This window comes from Tinamus guttatus, unplaced genomic scaffold (assembly GCF_059628265.1).
Source record: "Tinamus guttatus ecotype Peru unplaced genomic scaffold, ASM5962826v1 Tinamus_guttatus_pri_ptg000138l, whole genome shotgun sequence".
NCBI lineage: Eukaryota > Metazoa > Chordata > Aves > Tinamiformes > Tinamidae > Tinamus > Tinamus guttatus.
In genome coordinates, this window is record NW_028288672.1 from 4,536,799 (window position 1) to 4,553,281 (window position 16,483).

At 36.9% G+C, this 16,483-nt stretch overlaps 1 protein-coding gene across 3 annotated transcripts in view; it reads left to right on the top strand.

Moving 5' to 3' along the window:
• Nucleotides 1-226: 226 nt before the first annotated feature.
• POT1 (protection of telomeres 1) overlaps nt 227-16,483 on the top strand; it is a 52,993-nt gene continuing 36,736 nt past the window's right edge. Inside the window, exons 1-7 of one of the 3 annotated variants that reach the window (XM_010221697.2) lie at nt 227-268; nt 3,408-3,544; nt 6,395-6,467; nt 7,080-7,171; nt 10,070-10,180; nt 11,857-11,904; nt 13,032-13,146. In XM_010221697.2, the coding sequence (XP_010219999.2) occupies nt 3,422-3,544; nt 6,395-6,467; nt 7,080-7,171; nt 10,070-10,180; nt 11,857-11,904; nt 13,032-13,146 (562 nt within the window). In that variant the 5' untranslated portion in view covers nt 227-268; nt 3,408-3,421. Of the gene's footprint in view, nt 269-3,407; nt 3,545-6,394; nt 6,468-7,079; nt 7,172-10,069; nt 10,185-11,856; nt 11,905-13,031; nt 13,147-16,483 lie in introns of those variants that run through there. The other 2 variants (XM_088521884.1, XM_088521885.1) reach the window with 2 other exon arrangements.

Sequence of the window (16,483 nt, forward strand, 5' to 3'; positions counted from 1 at the left end):
CGCAAAGAAACGGGTTTCAGCACAGGCTGTCACTGGTGACGATGACAGCGAGCGCCAGCGGGTCCCGCTCCACGTGATTCCCGGGCCCGGACGGACGCACCGATGGCTCCACCCCCGCATCACCGCGCCCCGCTCCCGCACTGCGCATGCCCGCGCCGCTGGGCGCCCGCGCATGCGCAGAGTCTGCGGGCGTGCTCTGTGGGCGGCCGGTGAGGGCGGAAGTGGGGGGTGCCGCCGCGGCCCGGCTGCCTTCGGCGCTCGGAGAGAGGTAGCGTGGCCGGGGGGAGCGGGGGCGGCCCGGGCGGGCGCCTCGTTACCACCGCTCTTGCTGTTACTGCATCGCTGCTAGTGCCTGCGCGCTCTTGGCTTTAAAGATTTCAGCTCCCCGCCGTGGCTGTAGGGGCTGGCGGGAGTGGCTGTAGGTCACGTCCGGAGCTCGGTGGCCGCGAGGGGCTGCGTGAAGCGCCGTGGGCGCGAGTGGCAGCCCCAGGGTCCGCTCTGCGTCTCACAGCAGTGTGTAAAGTCTTGGCCTCTTCCCGGATTTATAAATTCTTATATAAACTTAATAAACTAAAGTAAATGAGCCTTTGATACTGTTTTGCCCTCTTTCTGCCCTTATTTTTATTTGTATTTATTTTTTTAATTCTGGCTAGCTGTACGTTAGTGAAAGGAATCTGGCGGTACCATCTGTGTTACTAGCATAAAGATGTTTAGCTTTGTAGCGAGAAGGTGGGGACCTAGAGGGCTGTATGAGCCGTGCACTGAAGGCTTGTGCCTAAGGGAGCGCCGTGGTCGCTCTGCCTTAGTTAACTGATGTGGCGTTCCCCTTCCGCAGGGGTCACGCACTGCCCGACTGTGCCTGTATCTGTGCTCGTGTGCCTAAATCTCTCCCCTCCAGTCCTTGTTCTGTGCCTGTATCTGTGCTCGTGTGCCTAAATCTCTCACCTCCAGTCCTTGTTCTTCATGAGTAGTCCTGTTGCGTTCAGTAAGTCAAAGATCAGCTTTGCCACTGCTTGCTGGATGACTGTTTTTAAGCATGATCTAACTCAGAATTGCTTTTTTTTTTTTTCCCTAGTCCCAAATATTATATTGATAAATATATTTGTTTATAGGACCTTCAGAAATCTATCATATTGACTGAGCATATCAATGTATGCTATTGGCTGTTTCTTTATTCTTTGTGTGGTTTTGGTGAGGCTTCCTGCAGAGACACTCAGTGGTTTGGGAAATGACTTTATTTAGCTCTCTGCTGAGTCCCATGATGCTGCCTACCGTTCTTGCAGGTTCCTTGTTTTTATGCCAGCATCCCCTCTGCATAGCTCCGTTTATGCCACTTCAACTTCTTGAGCAACACACTGAAATTAGAATGATTCTTGTCAGTTTTGTGCAGAGGCCCTTTTGAGAACAACAGAGATGCTTGACAGACTTGTGTTCACCTACCTGCCATTCAGGAAAGCTGTGAACACCAGGGACAGCACTGAAGATGTCCGCCTGGGAAGCCAGTGTTGTGTCTTGTTCGGCAAACTTGGACTTGCAGCTCTAGGAGCTGATACCTGTGTCTGTTTTTATAATTGCTGGGAATCAAAATCTGGGAGCTTTGATGGTGATAGTAATAAATATAGTAATAGTAATAAAAATAGTAATTAAAGATTCATGACCTGTTTGTTCATATTTACAAAATTACCATCTTTCCAGTGCACTGAATAGCAAGAAATTCTGTGGAAACTCTGTCATCCAAATAAGTGTATAAATGACAAGTCAAGCTTTGAGAGCATTTTGCTTTTAACATTTCTGAATGTTATGCTTGACTTTGTAATTCTAGTCCTATTTTAACTGAGTAAATTAAAACAAGAAATAAATAGGAATTAAGTTATGTAGAAGCATAATAGGAAACTCAGTGTGGTTCTCATCAAGATTTTAATCTGCAGTAAAATCTGTTTTACCACAGATATTAATTAACTGAGCTATTAGAATAGCTGTAATAGATGGTGCCTGGTCTCCAAAACTGGCAAGTTGAGATGTTTGATGTGCCCATCTCATGGGCCTTCAGTGCTATCTGGTAAAGCTTTCAAGCCCTCAAGATGTCAGATTTTATTCACCAGTCAACTGGTTGACTGTTGGTTTCTAAATACTTTGAGCTGCTACCATTGATCTGTGTCCTGTAGTGTATTATATAGGATACATTTTAGAGGTTATAGAGAATACTTGCAACTTCATTGAGAAATATGTGAGATACGAAGTTGAAACTTTCATCTTGATTTTCCTGATCAGCATATGAAGTAATGTCTGTATAAACACTGTAAGTTCATATTAAGTTAAAATTGGATATAATTTTCTTTGAAGCAGCCAGATTGTCTTTAAGGGAACATGAATTGTTAGAGTGTAGGCTGTTTATCATGAGGAAAATTATATACTCTCCAATATGATAAGCTGGATGCAAGCTAGCCTTGAGTGTAAGTTGACTCTTGCTTTAGGTGAAGCGGGAGCTGGCATTCAGGACCATATTGGCTATATTTCTCCTTTAGGAACTGTTATCCCAAATGTAATAGGTGCCCTTGAAGAGCCCCCAGGGCTGGAGGTCTGCAGAGGTCTGCAGAGGCTGGAGCAACTAATGCCACAGATCCCTGCTTCAGACATTGGCCTCAGAGCAAGTAACAGGCAGCCCGTTGTGGGTGTGGAATAGGAGTCCTCATCTCCAGGATCTGCTGGGGCACCGGCCTTGTTAACAACTTTCATTGTCTTAAGGCTCTCTTACAGCCTTCTGGTTAGTGCTTTCCTAGTCTTCCTTGCCTCATGGAAACAAATTTTGTAGATATTTTCAGATCTTAAATCTTTTTTCTTTTGTGTGCAGAATGGAGGAATAATGAGGAAACTTTGACCAGTGTACAGACCAGTTCAGAAGTCAGAGACGTCAGAGACTAGTGTCAGATAGTGTGTCATCACTGCTTCCCTTTCTCCATATTTTTATACGCTGCACTCTGTTTCAGCTCCAGTGGTACTTCAAGATTTCGCTTGGCAAGAAACTTCTGGCAAGGGCACACAAAATTCTGCTCTGTTTTTAATGGCATTTATATACATATTATTCACGCTACTCTCTGTTTCATCATTACTTTTAAGCATGTATAATGTAGTATTTTGTTGCCTTTTGAAGTGTCATGCAGTGTTTGCAGAATAAAATAGTTTGGGTGGAGGTCTATCTCCAACAAATGTTACTTTCTCTCTTCTTTCTCTTCATGGTAATAAAATAGGAGGCTGAGGCCTACAAAAGATTTAATCTCAAATAGTTAAACTCTTGTGATTAAATGGACATCCCCTTCTGAGTAAACTTGCAACTTATAGTAACTCGTAATACGAACAAGTTAAGCAATTGCTCAGGACTGTTTTTTTTTATTTATTTATTTGCTTAGAGGAAGCAGCAAAAATGCCTGTTCAGTTGCTGAAGATCATTAAAGGAGAATCTGAGATTCCACTACCAAGTCACTTGCAGAAAGAGGAGTTAAAATGCTTGCAAGAAGGAATTGATTATACCAACAAATACTTTCAGGTAACTTGCTAAAAAGAGAATTTTGGTTTACCTTAAAGTTTTTCCTGCTATATTTACAAGGCACCTTCATATTCCAGTTCATTTGAAGCCTTGTTGTTTGTGTATGTGTTTGTGCATGTATATGTACATGCGTCTGCAGCATGTATTTAAGAATGCAAAATGTTGAGCCTATGGAACTTCACTGAATTTCTGACATCATTGGTCTGTAATTTCCCCCCACACTTTTACATTGCTAGAGACATGAATTTTATAAGACTTTTTTTTGTTTTACTTTCTAAGCTGCAGACACATACAAAAACACATTAAGGTGCAGCTACATGATCAAACAAGAAATCGAACAAGATTTGATTTCTTCTTATCATCACTAAATGTGCATTCTTGCTAGTATTTTTCAGTGATCCAGTGGTACTTCAGATTGGAATAGAAGATACTTGGGCATATGTTTCCAAGTACAGTCATAGTGTACTAGTAATGTACAAAAGTATTTTTTCTTCCTCAAAACAGGTACACTCTGTAAAATACAGTGTCAATTCTTGAAATGGTTTTTACATCCATTAAACATTATTTGAACATTGCGGAAAATTCTATTCATCATCTCTGGCACTTGCAAGCAGGAAATCAACATCATCCCAATCCGAACTCACCCTCTATGTGTTACAGAAAAAGAAAAAAAAAGCAGAAAAAAGCAGAAAAGAAAAAAAAAAAAGCTTTAGCCCTTAAAAATGGGAAACACATTTTAAAAATAGGAGCTTATGAAAATCTAATGGCATGTTGCAGCCAACAAGAACAGTTTTGTTTCCTCAGCTGCATATTCCCGGTTCCAGTGAAGAGTCTCCGTGAAGAGTCCAGTCAGAGAAATAACTTGGCCGAAAGCTGTTCATGGCAACTTGGAGAGGATAGATTTCATCTGCCCCGGCTCCCTGGGCTGGTTGGTCTGATGTCAGAGAGATGTCAGGAACAGCAGGACTGTGTAAAGCAGAAAGGAGCAAAACTGCCCTTTTTGGAAGCAAAGACTATGATGGATGGTGGCTTGATGACATAAATGAGAAAAAGTGACCCAACCTCCCTTAGGCCTTATAAAGGGACAAATGGAAACATCGATAACCAATACAACTAGTAAAGAATATTTCTGTTCCTTTGGGTTCGGTTTTCTCTCCCCATTCACCTGCAGGGCACATAAACTTCCTTGCTTTTAAGAGCTAATTCTTCAGGCACTGCTGATGCTAAAGTAGAGGAATTCTTGTTCACAGAAAAAAATGTTGAAGCAGAGAAAAACAGACACTAAATTAGAAAATGTTTATGCCAAAATCAATGTCTTTAGTAGGAAAGCAGAACAAATAGGACCTGACTATGATTTAAAATATTTAGGTACTGTTATAGGTATATATAATTTTTTTTTCTTTTGTCTTACATGAAGAGAACTTGATGCTGCTGCAAACATGGATAAACAAGTGACTAAAACAGCCTGGCGTAAAAACAGGGCAGCTCAAGAGCTGATAAAGCACTTACTGCTAATGCACCATTAAGTACTTCGGAGACCCCAGTTCTGCAGGCTGAGCTTGAAGCAGACCTTAAAATGCACTGATGTTAGGTTATCTTAGTGGTAGCACAGCACACTTTCACTCAAGAGTTCCCAAAAAAAGAATCAGGTCCTGCTTTGAGGCAGAAAGAAGGGAGGGGAGATTTCTGTGAAATGTGTCTAGAGGTAATTTCCAACCCAGCCATTCTGTGATTCTGTGTTTTAGGGAAAGAAAAAAAAAAAAAAAAGGCATCCAGGAAACCTCTGCCTGGCTTGTGTTTCTCAGCCCTTTTTCTTTTCTGATACATTTTGTTTTTTGCCATCCCTTTGAAGAATAGAACATTTCAATTTCCTTTCAATTTGTGGGAATGTGACATAAGCAAAATGCATGGGTCTTCTATTAGACTTAGCTCCAGCTGAAGCTGATGCCTCTTGCCTTTAATTTGTCCTCCTCTAGACTTTGCTGTGGCAGCTGAACCAAACGTGAAAATGTTCTGTGATGTCCCGGAGCAGCTGCCTGGTCAGCTGCTGGGCTGGGAGAGAAAGCAGGCTGGCGAGCAGGGAGGCAATCCTTAGGGGAACTACCTGGGCAGTCTGGGAATGAGACTGGTGGCATATGGAAGAAGGAAGATTTTGGAAGAAATTTGTCTGTGGTTTTAAATGAGCATTAGAGAGTTTGGCGGGGAGTGAGTTTGAACAGCACTAAGGCGGATTTTGCTGAAAACTGAAGGTGTATGGAGAAAGGATTAGACAATGTGGCTGTTTTTCTGATGAGGAGGAGAACTAGGGAGCAGGTGTTTGGGACACTGAGGAAAGCAAGCTGAGCCAAACTACTATAGAGAAGAACATGTTTCCAAAGTTGGAAAAGAGCAGAATTTAGGAGGGGAAACGAACAATTACCAGTGGTTGGAAAGCAGCTCCTAGCTCCTCAGTGTATCCCATTTTCAAAATGCAAGCTTGTGCAGATTGAAATTTCACTAGAAAAGAAAAAAAAAAATAAGTGTTGCTGAAGTGACTTTGTTTTCTTAGATTTTCATACAAGAAAAATTGTGTAATGTTTGATTTACTCAGGAATACAGCTCAAGAGAAACAATCTCAGCAGGAATTATGTGCTAATCCATGAAATTTTAAACAAACAAATTAAATATTTATTGTTATTGTTATTATTTTAAAAATCCAGGTGATAATTGGTGCTAATCACTTTTAAATCAGCCTTTATTTTTATTTATTTATTTATTAGCTTCTGGACGTCTCAGCTATAGGTAGTGCTTCAGTGACATACATATGTGCATAAACTTAGTTTACTTTTTTTTTTTCTTTTCCCTTTTTAGGGAACAGTTGTTCTTTCCTATGCAGTAACGAAACTCAGAGATGGGACAGACTTTTTAAAGGTTGTTCTCCAAGGTATAGCATTACATCATTACATTAAAAATATTTTTCTTGAACATCATTTCTAATGCCATCTTATTAGATCACTAGTATCTGGTCTTTTAGTGTCCAGTAAAATGTATGTGTTTTAAATATTCTGTGGCATATTCTGCATTATTCTGTAAATATTCTGCCAATTTCCTAAAAAAGTATTATTTTAAGTTTATATCAGCTAAGTTACTGGAAACAAGGTCTTTGTATTTCAGTAGACTTCCTGTTGCAAAACTTTTAAAATCCTGTCATAGAAATGCATTATCTATGTGTATGGCTTTAACAGTATGTATCTCAAGTCTCTTACCCTGAAGGACTAAGAAAAATACATACTTAAAACTGGAAATCTGTTTAAAGACATTTAATTCAGTTTCTTCAGTTAATTATTTTACAGAGGATATTCTAGTTGAGATACTGACATAAGCACACCAAAGCAGTTGCGTAACTATTTTAAAGGATTTTCTTATTTTCAGATTTCTTTGTCTTATTTGAATAAGAAATGTTAAAAGTCTGTACTTTTTTTTTTTTAATATCCTTTCCACTATTTTGTTTTGAGAAAATTATAGTCATTGGAACAATTTCTGCCTCTTTTTCTAGATTCAAATGACTTTTGTTCAAGGATCAACAGCATCAATATTTTAATACACGGAAAAATGGCAGAGGATTGTGCAAAAGTTATACGTCCTGGGGTAAAACACTCTTTTTTCTCTTCTGACTTTAGTAATTATTTCCACGGATCTATATTTACTTCTTATCTTGTATTTGCATGATGTCACCTAATTTAGAAAATCTGTTCAATCAGTTGAAATCTATACATATGAACTAGGAAAAATGTTTGCTTATGCAAATTCTTCTTAACAAAAATATTGAAACAAAGTCATTTGATTTGTTTGTCAGTGCTATTTTGTTTACATAGCAAATAAAAGGTGATGAATGTGAATGACTGAGAGGCTGTCCTTCCATTTATGTTTATAAGCTATAAGTGTATTGCCATTTATTGAAGAAGGATTTGAGAGTTGATTTAAATGACAGTTACTATTTTTTTTAAGTATTACTGTTGCAAAAATGGAACAGTGCACTTCTAAAAATTTAGGGGAGAGTTCTCTTATTAATGCCTACATTTAGTTTTAATACAACACTGTATGTAACGCTTACGAATGATTGTGCTGCAGTTACCCTCTATACTGTTAATAGTAAATGCAGATCTATTTCCTAAGGATTAAAGAGCTGGTCTGCTGAGTTCTGCTCTAGACTGATGACGCCAGTGAGATCTGTGTTGCCTATGCTGCCAGTTTAAACATCTGAATTTAGCATTCTGTTGCTTTAGGAACATTTACTTGTCCTTTTTCTGTTTCTGTAGTCTTAAAAAAATCAGAACTACATATGCTTTTCTCTTTTGGCTGTCCCTGCATCTTGATTCATCAGAGATATGAGCCTGATTTGATAGGCTCAGGGTAAAGCATTGGCAGATCAACCTAAGAATTTCAGTGAGACTTGAGTGTTGCAACTAAAGAGAAAAGAAAAGCTGAAAAGAGCTACCTCAGTTTGTTCAGCAAGGTGCAATGCTTTACTACTGTTTGCTGCTCACAATTTCAGATTTTAGTTTTGTAGTTTTCCATACTGTACTTTAACAGATTTATATAACTAGCCTAAAGAGGTGTGGGGGGGAAGTTACTCCATGTTCAAACACTGTTTTGCTTGTTCTCCCTGTAAGGATCTTCCAATTCTCTTTACAGAAAAACCTTCCAGAAAATGAGAAGTTTGCTGTTTTTTTATTGCTCTTCTCTTTTGAATAAGAGAAATAGATTTTTTTTAGATATTTATATATGTGTGTATATATATATTTATAATATATATATTTATAATAAATATATATTTATATATATATATTTGGAATCTTATTGTTTGTATATGCGTGCAAAGTAATGCATGAAAATTTACCTCTGTGTAAATTATTTTGATTCCCCAGCTAGTAGTAATAGGAGCTATTCTAATAACTATTGTTAACTACGGGGCATCATACATGACAAAGGTTAAATGGAAGAGTTATATTTTTGAGAGTATATATAGCACTAGATTTCAAAACACTGTACAAACCCATGCAAATTTTTAGCAGGTTTAGGAACTGCAAGTCACAATCCGTCCAAGCTGACAGAGAATTAAGGACAAGTCTGAAAAGACCTGACCTTTTTGCCTGCAAAACTGTATCAATTTTCAATTTAGTGCTTTTCCTCTCTTTTAAATTGTACAGTCCATTTACACATCCTTTAAATGTCATGCTACATATTTCATATTTCCCAAGAGTGGCAAGCAGTAGTCTAATGTTATTTACCAAAAAAAAAAAAAAATCCATTGATTATCAGCCTGTGCAACCACTTGAGTGTGCAATTCTCAAGTCTCTTCTGACAAACGGGAACGAGACAAGTCAGCTCTCCAGAGCACTAATCCTGACTCAGCTGCCAAGTTCCAGAATCTCTTGTGCCACTAAACTAAAAGTGCTGAAATAGGAGCAATGGCTTTTTGAGCTTAAGGTTGATTCCACTATTAGAAGAATGCCGTGAATCGCAGCAGCAAGAGCAAATACTTAAACTGCATCTGATTTCTGCAAAACAACTGAGTTTAATGCAGCTTGTACCTTTTTTTGGTGTGTGGTTTTGTTTGTATCTGAAAAGAATAAAGCAACTTTGGTGTATGTTTGTAGTGTTTCATGTGCAATAAATGTTAAATTGTCTGATTGTTTTGAGCCAATTTCATTTATTTATGTAGCTCTGTGTATTCATGTAGCTCTGTGTATTCATGTATATCTGTGTAAGATATACACTTAGATGACTTGTGTATTATCTTTTAGACATCTGAAATATGAGATCTTTCCATTTACGACACTACATTAAAATCAGCCTGCCCCAAGTAGTTTTATCATGTGTTAAGCTGTCTGAACTTAGGTTTTTCACAACATTTTTTTGGCAAGCTGTTTAATAACTATATATATCCCCATCACTTAAGTTAGCAGTCTTTCTTGCACAAAACATGAAGGTTTTGTATCCTACATCATCTAGAGTAGCATTGTCAGATTGCTGAAATAGCAAAAAGAGCGACCGTACTGCAGTATTAGGCTAAAACTGTCAACTTTAATCAGAAAACTCTTTTATTTGTTATAATCAAATAAACACATGAGCAAAAGACGTGCAGTAAAAGCTTATTGAAGTGCGTTTGGTACAAGGTCAAGCAGAAAGAAAGCTCCAAATCTAAAATATTTGTTTTCTGACAGTTTGCATGAGGGTGGAAGTTTTTTTGTAAAAAGTAGATCATACTGGAACAGCTCTGCTAAACCATCCTGGTATCAAAAAGCTAACTACAAAGGAGATTTACGTTGTATCAGGGTTTCCAGTGTTATTTCATGGGTAGGGGACTACCTTGAGAAACTTTGTGTCAATGTTTAGAGTATGTGTAATATATATTTTCTTGTTGAATGCCTTGTACCTTTACAGTGGAATTTGTCCTCTTTCAAAAGATTATGTGATACTGTGTAAAGTATTTATCATCTATTGAATGGTATTTGCTACTTATTTATCACCCTGTCTCCATAGGACACCTTTGTAGTTGCTGGATTTAAGGTGGCAAAATCACCTACAGCAAAAGAAGATGGCAGGCATGCTTACCACCTGAAGGTGTCTGAAGAAGCTGGATCAGCCATTTATGTACGTGAGTGTCCAGCTTTATATGGATTTTTTTTTTCAAATATCATTGATCTTTTGCTCTACAAACAAAAACAATAGAATACAGTAGAATTTGAAGCATTTCGGATTAACTGTAGTATATTCATAAGAAAACTACTTTGTGTGTGTGTACAATCCTGTTGTGCCTGTCTTCATCCATTTTGTCAGAGTGATGTAGCTGAAAGTACCATTTATGTTACCTCTATCTTGAGGTGGTTGTAGGCATGGGTGTCGTCCTAAGACCTTGCCAGGCCTGGATGAGGGAGGAGAAGATCCTCCCTCATAATACTCTGTGGAGAATAGACCACCCTCAAAAATAATATTCTGCAGTAGATGACAAATCAAGAGAGAGGCCTGACTATAACTGAGGAGAAATGCATTATACTAAAGCATATAATATTGAAGTGCTGCAGGGTGGTACCAGACCTGGATTATTTCCCTGGCCTCCCAGGTAAATTTCTGTATGTTGAATGCAGAAAGTTAGATAGCAGTTGCCTTAGATAGCAGTTGGTAGCCCGTTAGACTTGTTTTAGTCATTTTGTGCATAACACAACAGCAGTGCAGACAGGGTGAGGGTGCAAGAGTGGCCTCAAGTCTATTATTTTTTAGTTTTCTCAGGATGATCAGTTTGTAATTCATATCATTATGGTTTGCCCTTTAAAATAGATGGATTCCCAAATTCCTAATTTTTAAAGTGAGATATACCCCATATTTTCTGAAGAAAATATATATTCTTTAGTACTGTTCTCATATAAATACTATTGATTTTAAATGCTTCTGTCTTCTGAGATACGGCAGTGGTATTTACCCTGTTCTCCTGCTGCTTCTGTTTGTCCCTGGTAAAACATCAGCACACGGCATCTGTTTGTTGTGACTGTCAGGTCTTTACCTTCAAGAAGCATTTGCCACGCTTTCTTAAATGTAAACAATACTTTTTTAAGAGTTACAGGACTTACCAGAAATTACACAGGTTTGAATATTGATGGATCTAGACTATTTTCATCTGTTTGGAAACCTGTATTAGTATGGGGATGATAGTGGAACAGGCTCTTGCATCTGGAGGGCAGCAGAGGCCCAGGTTTCTCATTCTAGGGTGGGCTTGTGTTGGGGTAAGTCATTGGTCCAGTCACCGCCGCTGATTCTGAAAAAGCTCTTACCCTGCAGATAAGCTCTTAGGGCCAGCAACGCTCTAGCCAGACCCAGGAACTCTTGGAAGGGAGTTAATGCCATTCTGTTGTGAAGTTAGCTGGGCCTGTTCTAAGCATTGGAATGGACAAAATCTAAAACTGTTTACCTTCTCTCTTAAGCAAGTCACTAATATCACTTTGAATTTTTGACGTCAGTTTTCATACTGACTTTACTAATTTACTGACTTACATTCAACCAAAAACATGTATGATTTATAAAATGTGTACGTTTTTTAAGGTAACTGTTACCCAAATATACTGGAAATAGATATTTTTTTCCATAGGATAAAATTTTACTCTTTGTAATGTCAAAGTTGATTCAGATGGCAAAAGTATTCAGTCTATGTTTTGGTCTTTTGGGTAGAACTATTGAAAAGTGAAGTCTCTGTAATATCTACATCCAATCTTTTTACATTTGTACTGTCTTCAATTTTGTATTCAGTGAGTTTGTATTTCATTTTTCCTGCTCAGATTTATACTAAAAGGAGCACAAGTTCTGCTTCAGAAACGGCATCTGTGGTGAGTTGATCTTCTACATATTTTTGAACCACATAAGACTTTTAAAGCTTCTAAATAAGAATATGGAGTTCTTTTTCTGTCCCGTTTATTTTCCTTTTCTACGCTCATGCCAGTTGTCATTTATTTAGCTTTTAGTTTTGCAAATAATATGCCAGGAGAATAGTGCAGTATAACTTCCATCTAGATTTGAAGATAGGCTGCATTCTGTTTTAGGAAATATAAACTAGAGAGGTAGCTTCAATCCTTATGAAAATATATACTCATTGTGTTTAAAAATGGAAGTGTATCTTGCTCTCACTTGTAATCAGGCTTCCTGTCCTGGTCTTCACATGTACTATTTGGAACATCACTTGACTTGCCTAAATTAAAAATCTAAGGGAAACAGCATATTAAGGACATGGGCATTATTATTCTTTACCATAAGTTTAAAGATTCAGAACAGGAGGTGATACAGCTTGGCTTTATGTCAGTTTATGGAAGTTTTCTATTTTTTCCCTTATAGTAGTTGAAAACCAGTGAGTTTGGGAAATCGATGTTCTTTTAAAGAAGTTAATCGGCATATCATGTAACCTTAAGTTGAGTTAATTTCTTTAGTGCTCTGAATGTGCTATCTTAATGGGAAGACTTGTACAATGGATGTGAGATTCTGTTTAATGACACTGCTGAGAAATCATTTATCTATGTGCTGCTACAACTTTTAAAAGCCCTTTGGATGTTAAATCAATAAGTAAAAATTACTTTCCAGCATTCTTTATTCATGACTTTTCATGACATATTCATGACTTTTATTCACCTAAACTGGAATGCTCAGCCCAAGTTGAATTGGCTGGTTAGTTTATAGCAAGAAAGTAATTACCGAAAGAAATGGAAATCAAATATGTCTTAGATCTTCATTGTCTGTGGCAGGGGAAATGTATACATATCTGTCTATTAATCCTCAGAGCAGTTAGAGTGCTCAGTTAGAGATTTTATCTTACCTAGTACACCTGAAAGAAAAAGTTAGACACATTGAGTAGTAATAATAAAGTTTAAAATCTGTCCGATGGTGGATGGCTGGACCAAATTTTAGATGAAAGTTCATTTGAATAAATTGCTTTCTGTCTAAAAATTTTATCATGTCTTTCCAGTCTGTTGCACCAAAATATGTGTATACGCCTCTGAATCATCTTAAAGATGGAACAGTAGTGAACTTGTATGGAATTGTGAAATTCTTCAAGCCTCCTTATGTAAGCAAAGGAACAGGTATGTATTTTATCCAAAAGAAGACTTAAAATCTCTTTCTCTCAAACAGAACTCCTATTGTTGTTTACTTTGTTTAAAACAAGGACTACAAAAATTCCGGTGATGTTGACCACAGTTCTTAGCTACCATCCAGGGAACAGAATAATGACAGGCAAGGGCATTTAATTCAGTTTAGACCCACTAGTGGAGACTGCAGATGAAGAAGAAAGTATTTATCAAACTAATCCCATCAATATCAAACAGGGGAAAGAACTCGAAAGTACAGGAGTTCTGCCCTGTCCCTTGTGGGAAGGGATTCTGTTGCTGTGTAATTCTACCTTGAGACTGTAACAATGAATCTTGTTACAGTATGTTGTAGATGTGGTACCAGCATGTTTGTTTCTTAGAGCAGCTGTTCAGCTGCGGAATCATTAATTTTGTCTGTGATGTAGACACTTAGGGATTGTGCTAGTTTTGCTAGAAGACTGCACCATTTCTCTAAGCGTTTGGCAAACACAAAGACGGATGCAATCCCTGCTGCCTTAGATTATCCTGTAGTATTTGTTATTTGATTTAGGGCAAATTAAAGTATTTTGCATTATTTTTATAAATTTACTGTGAAATATTAAATATTTTTCCTGATGGTACTTTTAATTGAACAAAGAAGGAATTTGTTATTTTAATGACTATTCATTTTTACAGTCTTCCTTGTGTGTACCAGTTTCTTGAAAAAATTCGATATCAATGAATTTGTCTAGATTTTCATTCTCTAAAACTAGGGATCTGAAATCAGTGTGTTGGAAAACTTACATGAATAACAGTTTTTCAGTGAAAATTTCAATGTTAGTAAATATAAAATATTACCTGGTGTTACTTAATGTCTTAATATAAAGTAAGTTAGTGGAACAGTTGTGCTCTGTGCTCTAACTCACTTTTTGTTCCTAGAATAAGTGTTTCTCAATTAAAGTATCTGTCAGGATTAGTAGGACTACTTGAAGAAAATTAGGTTCATTGTAAGCATTAGAATCTACATGTCTGAGTCTGACACCTCTTAATCCGTTAACAAGTGCAGCTGCCCATGTAAGTCCTAGGCTTTCAAGGGGATAAAAGTTTTTAATCAGCTGATAGTATACTTCCAAGAAGGAATTTGAAAGTCTGTCTGCCACAGAGAAGAATGCCTAATTCTTAACTTCAAAATAAGATAATTTCAGTTATTAGAAAGGTAATTCTGCTAACTTAAAGTTTACTGAACTGAATGTTAGACTCTATGGAAAAAAAACACAAGTATACTTACAAGATACCTGTTCTAAAATTGTTTTGTTCATAAAATAAATGTACATATTATATATTTAGCAGGCAAGTAATAAATCATGGAAGTCCTAATTTATTGCTACTATATAAGAATGAGTGTAACCATTTGTTTAGGAAAATTCTACTAGCAAACGGTTGACAGTAGTTTTACTTTTAATACCTATCTACATTCATTTTCTTTATTGAATATTCTGGATCTGAGTATTGTACAATATGCAGGTAAAATAAAGACTTTTATGTACTTTAGCAGGTTGTATGTATGTATGTTTTATGTATCTTGGCTCCTTTCATTAAGGACTTACCTTGGAAGTACTAGCTATTTTTAATCTCTATAATAAAGCTCCATTGCAATTTACACTAAGTCATGTTGAAGAAATTAGAGGAATTGTTTAAGATAACCTTTAGTGGTTAATGTAGAGTTATTAATCTTGAAGTTTTATATTGAACAAGACAAAATATGACTAAAAATGTAATAACTTTATTTTATAGTATGTAAATATGTTCAGTTGTGCAGCTGTTGTGATATTTTTAAGATAAATTTTACAAGTAAAAATAAACAACTGTAATATTTTTCTTCCTTATGAAAATCATCAATGAAGCAAATTTATCTAGTAAAGGATAATTATTCTTAATATGTAAATTTTCATATTTTTTTAAAAATTTATTTTATCTTTGTAAACTGAAAAACTGAGTGTACTGTAAAAAGAATAAAATGTTTGAGCAATAACATATATTATAGTTTCTTGTAACATTGGGAAGTTACTTAAATTCAGCAGTGCTGTTTATAGTTGGATGCTTTTTGTCTGTGCTGAATAGTGAATTCAATCACAGAACTCTAATGGTGCTTTGGAGAACAGAAAGCAATTTTCATATTGCAGCTAAAAAAGGAAGTCTTGGTGACTTTTCATTTTTAACCTTCAAAAAGACTTGCTGGATGATGATTTCTTTAATAGAAAATCAGCCTTTATGCTTCTCCTTGAAGAGCTTTATTTTAATTAGCTTTATTATCAAAGTGATGTTTTGAGGTCATAGTTGAGGAGGAAAATCTATAATCAGTGAAAAAGGCAACCTATATATTGTGTAGGAGGGTCTCCCTGATTATACAGCAAACAGAATATTTCATGCTATTTTGTCTAGGGTGAATATTAGCCTTTTTAACTGTGCTAATTGTGCAGAAAACGGAGGGGCCGGTGTTGACTTTTTCCCCCTTTTTCATAGGCACCTGCATAGCTGTGAAACCTGCTGAGCAGGTTAGATAATCCCAGCATCACGGGTTTGCTGTTATTCCATCTTAGGTTTCCAAGTTGGGAGCTGGCCATGCGTTGCAGTGTATTATCCTGCATCTTCACAGGAACATGAATCTAAGGACTGCCTGGGTTCCCTTTTACTCTTTATTGCTCACTTGGATAACATCATTGTGCTGCTAGGTTTTTTAAATTTGAATCCATAACCAGCGGGATAAAGCCACCGCTGTTTATACTACGTCAGGAGATCCTTGCAATTTCTGGTCAGCCACTATCTTCATGTCTGTTTGTCTAAGCACAGAGCAGCAGATTAGGTGAACATCTGATACCTTTCTGAAGTCTTTTGCAGTAATGTGCAAAAGAATGACATTTAACCATGCCCAAGTACCATAGATTAGAATATATCATTACTGACACATGTACAAGTAATTGTGAGGGGGGGAAAAATACCCTCTTCACAGAAATACTGCAAATCTGTTTAAAATGCCAAACTTTTAAGTTTTCATAAGAATCAGCATAATAAATATCCATCTGTAAAGCACTCTGTCTTCTTGTTTAAAAGTAACTATGAGCAGATATGCAGATGTTAAAGTGTTTTAGATGTATAGCCAGGTTGATGCTGGTTATTTGAGAAGTTCTTAGACAGGTCTGTTCTTAGTCTACCCACACCATCACTTTGCACTATCATTCCCTTTTATGTTTGTAAAATATTTGAACACATGTAATTCTATAACCTGAATTTTAAAATACAATGGTATATACTGTATTCTGGGCCATTTTGCTTTGTCATAACTGTGTGCTTG